General features: G+C 40.3%; 1 protein-coding gene across 1 annotated transcript; it reads left to right on the forward strand.

The window, feature by feature from the left end:
- The first annotated feature begins 2,062 nt into the window (after positions 1–2,062).
- LOC113758230 lies at positions 2,063–4,025 on the forward strand. The gene is made up of 2 exons (XM_027301180.1): positions 2,063–3,006; positions 3,116–4,025. Exons 1-2 carry the CDS (start codon positions 2,063–2,065, stop codon positions 4,023–4,025), a joined length of 1,854 nt encoding a protein of 617 aa, XP_027156981.1.
- Positions 4,026–7,214: the final 3,189 nt, after the last annotated feature.

A 7,214-nucleotide genomic window follows, 5' to 3' on the forward strand; every position in this document is an offset into this window, starting at 1 on the left:
GTTTGGGCTGCTTCTCTTCATTCTGCCTCCTGCTTGCTGGTTTCTGCTCCTGCTTGTTTGCTGTTTGCTCTGGTCTGTCCTCATGCTTCCTTCTGGTTTCCAATTTTTTTGTTGTGTCTTTTACCTCTGTTCATCCTATATTCTTTTTGTTTCTGGTTCTTAGCTTTATAGGTGGCTACTGTTGCATTGCCGCCTTCCAAACCCACAGGTGCGTGTTCTTAATCTTTCTTTCTCTGCTTTGTTATGATGCATTGATGTTCTGCATGTTCCTGTTTCTTTTGCTGCCAGAGATTTACCTGTCTTTTCTCTTGATTTTTAGCTTCTTTCGCCTCTTCGTTGGCCACTTTTGTTAGCTTTTTGGCCTGCTGCTGCATTGCCATTTTCCATGAACCCGCGTCGGGATTCTTAATCTTTTTTCGCTCTGTTTTTTTGTAGTAAGGAGGTTTCCTGTTGCCTGCACTTATGCTGTGCATGTTTATGCTTCTTTTGCTTCCAGATGTTTTTTCCCTTCTCTTTCGTCTTTTCCTCGTTTTCTTTTCGTCTTTTATATTTTTTCCCTCATTCCTCAGCTTTCTTTCGGGTCCTTTCTTTTTGCGCTTTATTTGTTTGCTGTAATGCTTGTTAGTGCCTTCTGTGACCTGTTTTCCTTCTTCTTACTTTTTGCCCATGTTTTTCTGCCTTGTTTCTGTTCTTCTGTGCATGCTGAAGTTTTGATCTTTTTTTTAATCCTGTAGCTATTTCCTGCGGCATCCCTGTTCCTCTTGGTGATCCTTTTGCTTTGGAGGCGTGTGCTCTTGGTCGGCTTTTGTTTGAATCGCTTCAGGTTTTTTAGCTATTGTGCCTTGTGCTTTTTCGTTCTGCTATGCATCCTTTTATTGTTCTCCTGCTGTTCTGGAACTCCTTCTTGGATAATTTACTTTAGCCTGTGTTGTATACCTCTGGTGCGTGCCTTTAGCCCTTTTCTGTTTAGTTCCATCTATTCTATTTTTTGCTCTCGTTTGTTCTGCGGTTTGGATGCTGTTAAGTCATTTCCTCTCTGATTGTTGGTCTTGCTTTCTGTTCTTGAGTATTCCGGTCTAAGAACATGGATAGGAATGCAAGACGCCGTAAACGGTATGCGAAAATGCCGCAGCATGAAAAGGCTGACCTTTTGCGCCGTCGTCGTGATGCTAATTCTGCAAAAAAACAGAGGCTTTCTGTTCCTGTTGCTGGTCGCGAAACTACCTCACTTCTTGCTGAGGTCGAGAGTAGCCAACTTAATGCTGGGACCTCTCTCAGTTGTGTTTTCCCCAGTGGTCCTTTCCAACATGTCAATAGTACGTATTATGGCCGGTCAATTCCCAATTTGCCGCCCGCGCTAAGTAATTTAGGTATTCCTGCGCTTAGTGGTTGGACGCTAGGGATATTCTACGATCACGTTGCCATCTTAATGCTGGATTTCCTGCATTAAATCGCCAGCATGAAACCTCTTTCTCTACTGGCCTACACCTTCAATTTCCATCTTCTTCTCCTGGTGGTACAAGTTAAACTTTTTCTATTTCTTTGAGCCACTTGTTTTCTATTCCTTCGACTTTACATTTGCTGATTGTGTACCCTCCTGTCTCGGTTGGTGGTTAATGCTGCAGAACAGCACATGGACTCAGCATCTGCCACCAACGACATACTTCAGCCGTCTATTTGTCAGGGGGAGATTTGCCACCTTTTTACTCAAACACCTCCTCCTTATCTGCGCTCTGGTTGCCAGAATCAGCTTTGCAGTGCTGTGCATCATACAGCTGATGTCTAGTTATGCTCTGCTAGGCAGCTATCTCCTCGTGTCGGACCAGAAACTCTGCCTTCGTCTGCTTTGTCTCGTGGTAATATTATTATTCAGCCAATTTTCCTAATCCTGGTTTCTTCGTGCCTATCTAGTGTAGCTGTTCCGAAGACTGCATCTATTATTTAGCTTTTGCTACTGATAGTTCATACCATCTTATGTTTCTATTTATTTGGTCATAACCTCCCGTGCCCTTTGTTCTTTTGCTTCTTTTTTACTGTTATCCTTGGTTCCGGTTCTCTAGCCATGATAGCTTTTCGCTGTGAAATTATAGCTCCCTCTTGTTGCCGTAGCAGTTCGAAACTTTGTAGGCTGGAAAAAATCCCTGAGAAATCTCTTATCCTCCCCAATGTTCTAGCTTGTGAACATTGCGATGCTAAGAGGTTTCACATGGAGCCTCCTTCTTTTTGTTGCCGTAGCGGCGAGGTTAAAATTGTCCCTCCTCCCATGCCTTACAGTCTGAAGCGATTATTTACTGGTTCTGATAAGGAGTGCGAGGACTTTCAAAGAAAAGCCCGCACTTATAATAATAATGTCGCTTTTACATCGTATGCTGCAAAATATGACAGGAAATTAACAAAAAACAAGCCTGGAGTGTATACGTTTCGAGTTCAGGGTCAGGTTTATCACTTTTTGAACTCTTTGCTGTCAAACGGTGATCAACCTAGTGGAATTCAGTTATACTTTTATGATACTGATGAAGAATTAAGGAGGAGGACTGAAAACTGCGATAAGCTTCGTGAGAGTACTTTGAAGCTGCTTATGAGTATACTCCAAGATAATCCTTATGCAAAATTCTTTAAGAGCTTAAGGGATCTTCCAAATCTTGAGGATCATACAATTATTCTCAATTCTAATCCTACCTTAGACCAGCGAGTATATAATCTTCCTACTGCATCCCAAGTTGCTGCTATTTGGACTGAAATTGATGATGATTCAGTTGATATGCGTCCTCACATTCAGGTCTATAGTCACTCTAGCATGAGTTATAGAGTTCAGCCTTATTATGGATGCTGTGATTCTTTGCAGTACCCTCTCCTCTTTCCTAGAGGTGAATCTGGGTGGCATTATGGAATTAAGCGCTTTCATAAGAAGGAGAAAAAGGGAAATTTGTCTGCCATCAACCAATCTGTTGATCTTTCCTCCGTAGATACTCCATCACAGCTGTTAGAGTTGGAACAAAGAGGCACGTTTATTTTTTCCTTGCCTTTTTTTTTATTCCATTTATCTATCAGGTGTACATTTTTTCCTCATTATGTCTATATGTTTATTCTTTTTAGTTGCTGACAAGGGTTGAAGTGAGGACTATTTTGTGTCTGCTAGAGAATATTATTGTTACAAGTTTCAAGTGAGAGATGATGATGCATCTATGTTGCTGCACACCCTTAGGTTGTTTCAACAGTTTGTCGTGGGTTCTTATATTAAGATCGAGACGTCTAGGCTTGACTTTCACAGAAAAAAACAAAATGCAATACGTACTGAAATTCTCCAAGGGGTTTTAGATAGCATTGCTATTGGTCAGACGCAGGGTTCTAAAGTTGGTCGAAGGACTATTTTACCTGCTTCTTTTATTGGGGTTCCGAGGGACATGAAACGCAGATATTTGGATGCAATGGCTTTGGTTCAGAAATATGGAAAGCCTGACATTTTTTTGACCATGACATGCAATCCAATGTGGAAGGAAATTCATGAAGGTTTGCGATATACAGAAAAGCCGCAGGATAGGCCTGATTTATTGTCTAGAGTTTTTAGAGCTAAATTTGAAGTGGTCAAGAATGAGCTTCTGCACAAACACATTTTTGGAGAGGTTGCAGCGTGTGTCTATGCTATCGAATTTCAGAAGCACGACCTTCCTCATGCTCATGTCCTCTTAATTCTTAAGCCTGAGTTCAAATTATTAAATGCTGAATCGTATGATAAAATTGTTTGTGCTGAACTTCCTGATCCAAAAGAGGATCAGCACTTGTACTCTCTCGTTGTGAAACATATGCTTCATGGTCCCTGTGGAGATATGGATAGAAGTTACCCTTACATGAAAAATGGTTCTTGTAAAAGCCATTATCCAAAAGATTTTTCTGAACATACTATTCATGCCGAAGATTCTTACCCGTGTTATAGAAGGAGGGATGATGGTAGAAAGATGAAGTTCGTCGGCATGAATTGGATAATCGATGGGTTATACCTCATAATCGATACCTCCTTACTTTGATCAATTGCCATATGAATGTGGAAATATGTTCTACTATCAAGCTTGTCAAATACCTTTACAAATATGTCTTCAAAGGACCTGATCTTATCAGTTTTCAGGTCATCGATCAGCCTTCTTCTGCTGATGTTGACGAAATCAGTAATTTTCAGAAAGCTAGGTGGATATCTCCACCAGAAGCATTATGGCGAATCTATGAATTCCGCCTTAGTGAAATGACTCCATCCGTTTATACTCTTCAAGTCCATCTTCCTGCTCAGCAGCCCATTTCTTTTGACAGTAATTCAGATTTGAACTACTTGCTCAAAAATATCGATTTCTCTAGGACGATGCTGACTGAATTTTTTAATACAAACAAGTCAAATGCAAAGGCACAGACCTTAAAATGTTTGTATAGGGAATTTCCAGAACATTTCGTGTGGACTCCTAAAACAAAATCATGGTCCGAAAGGGAGCGTTGCCGAGCAATAGGGAGATTAGTTACGGCAAATCCAAAGGAAGGTGAGCGCTATTTTTTACGCCTTTTGTTATGTCATGTTCGTGGCCCAACGTCATTTGATCATCTTTTAACTGTTAGCGGTGAACGGATGAACTCCTTTAGAGAAGTTGCTCTTAGGCTGGGTTTGTTAGATTCTGATAACTACATACAAGAAACTCTAGAGGAAGCTGTAGCCTTTCAGATGCCATCATCATTGCGGTTATTATTTGCTACTCTCCTATTCTACTGCTCTCCCACTGATCCTAAACTCTTGTGGACTAGGTTTCAAAAGGACCTCTCGGCAGATTATATTCATGCTCAGAAGTATACTAATTATTCTGATTGTGAGATAAAAAACCAAGTTCTGGAAGACATTAATAAGTCATTAGTACAGATGGGAAAGAGTCTGAGTGAGTTTCACATAGTTACTGATTCCTTTGCTGCTCCTGAACGGATCACCAGAGAAGTAGATAGTGAGAGGAACATTGTGATTGATCCTGAGGATATATTACTGCCTTCGAAGTTGAACGCTGAACAACGACATGCATTTGATTTAATTTTACACTCAGTGTTCTCTTCAGAAGGTAGAGCCTTCTTTATTGACGGCCCTGGTGGAACCGGAAAGACTTTCCTATAACGGTCGCTACTGTCTGCTTTAAGGTCACAAGGTTACGTTGCTATTGCTGTTGCTACCTCTGGTGTTGCAGCATCGATTCTTCCTGGAGGAAGAACGGCACACTCTAGGTTTAAAATTCCTTTGGATTTCACAAAGAGTAAAACCTGCCAGCTCAGCAAACAGAGCAGTGTAGCTAAGTTGATTTGTGAATCTAAATTGATCCTTTGGGACGAAGCATCCATGGCTAAGAGACAAACGATTGAAGCCTTCAACGATTTGCTTCAGGACTTGAAAGATTCTGATCTGCCCTTTGGTGGCCATGTTGTTGTTTTTGGTGGAGACTTTTGACAGACTCTACCAGTTATTGAACAGGCTTCTAAACAGGATTTGATAGAATCAAGCCTTGTTAGTTCACCATTGTGGTTGTCTATGCACAAGTTGACATTGAGAGCAAACATGCGAGCTATTTTGAACCCAACCTTTTCTGATTTTTTGTTACGTATTGGTGAAGGCCGAGAGCCTGTTGACGAAAATGCAGATATATTGCTTCCTTCTCACTTAGTAATTCCCTATCATGCCAAACACGAGTCCTTGGCTAGGTTATTCCGATATCTATCGCCTATTTTTTCTTTCAATGACTTTTAACTCGTATGTTTTGTTTTTTTGACTGGAAAATCATCGATGTTAAATGCAGATTTATACATTCTGTTTTCCCAGACCTGAATCTTTATTCAGCTGATCCTTATCAAATGATCAACAGATGCATCCTTTCTCCTAGAAACAGCTCTGTTGATGAACTTAATGAGGTGATCATTGAAAAATTTCCAGGCAAGCTTTATACCTATGTAAGTTCAGAAAAAACTGTCAATCAAAGGTTTCAAGGAGATTATGAAGACTTCCTAAATAGTCAAAATCCAAAGGGACTCCCTCCACATAATCTATTGCTTAAAGAAAACTGTCCTATCATGCTTCTCAGAAACTTGAACCCTGCTGAAGGCCTATGTAATGGCACAAGGCTTATATGTAGGGAATTACGCCGGCATACCATCTGTGCTGAAATTGTGTTTGGACAGCACAAAGGGAAGCGAGTTTTCATTCCCAGAATTCCTCTACAAACCTCTGATAATGAAAAACATGGTATTCCTTTCATAAGAACCCAGTTCCCCATCCGGCTATGTTTCGCCATGACAATTAACAAGTCTCAAGGCCAGACTTTGGATTATGTTGAAATTTATCTACGCGAGCCTGTTTTTTCTCATGGTCAGCTTTATGTTGCACTATCTAGAGCAAGGACTTCTAATACAGTTAAAATTTTGCTTGTTCCCGGAACTTTTGACGATATCAAAATCGATAACAAAACAAGAAATGTTGTTTTTAGTGAAGTGTTTCATTTAGCTAGAATGTGACATCTCTCTGACAAGGTGAGTTTATACGAAATATTTGCCACTTGTAATTATTGCTTTTCTCAGTTTCATTCTCATGCCTTCTGTCTTCTTCGTTTCGTATTCATCTCTTCGGATCCATTCTCCATCTGTGCTGAAATTGTGTTTGGACAGCACAAAGGGAAGCGAGTTTTCATTCCCAGAATTCCTCTACAAACCTCTGATGAAAAACATGGTATTCCTTTCATAAGAACCCAGTTCCCCATCCGGCTATGTTTCGCCATGACAATTAACAAGTCTCAAGGCCAGACTTTGGATTATGTTGAAATTTATCTACGCGAGCCTGTTTTTTCTCATGGTCAGCTTTATGTTGCACTATCTAGAGCAAGGACGCAAAAATGGACATGCAGAATGTGTCACAGTTCAAGAAAAACAGCATGTTACATCATCCATTCTTCCTGATTGGTCACTCCAGCACATCAAAAAATAGAAATTTGTTTTTCTGGACTCAGAGGTACATAACTAGGCAATTCACTATCTTAGTTCCCTGCTTAAACAAGAATAGCTTTGAGAAAGTCAGTTGAGAAAGTCTCTAATGCTTATGTTCTGATTTATCAGCTACAGCTTTCAGAACCTTTCTCGCTCCATTCTTTTCCTTCCCTTACAACAGCTTATTGCTTCGGATGAAATTAATACCTCTTCTGTATTTTAATAGG

The sequence above is a fragment of the Coffea eugenioides genome, unplaced genomic scaffold (genome assembly GCF_003713205.1).
Source record: "Coffea eugenioides isolate CCC68of unplaced genomic scaffold, Ceug_1.0 ScVebR1_410;HRSCAF=1082, whole genome shotgun sequence".
Lineage (NCBI taxonomy): Eukaryota > Viridiplantae > Streptophyta > Magnoliopsida > Gentianales > Rubiaceae > Coffea > Coffea eugenioides.

Bases quoted from the DNA above. Each gene is read 5' to 3' on its own strand.
- LOC113758230 (XM_027301180.1), top strand. From the start codon at position 2,063: ATGATAGCTTTTCGCTGTGAAATTATAGCTCCCTCTTGTTGCCGTAGC. The intron at 3,007-3,115 runs GTTTATTTTTTC...CAAGGGTTGAAG, and splicing joins GAGTTGGAACAAAGAGGCAC to TGAGGACTATTTTGTGTCTG.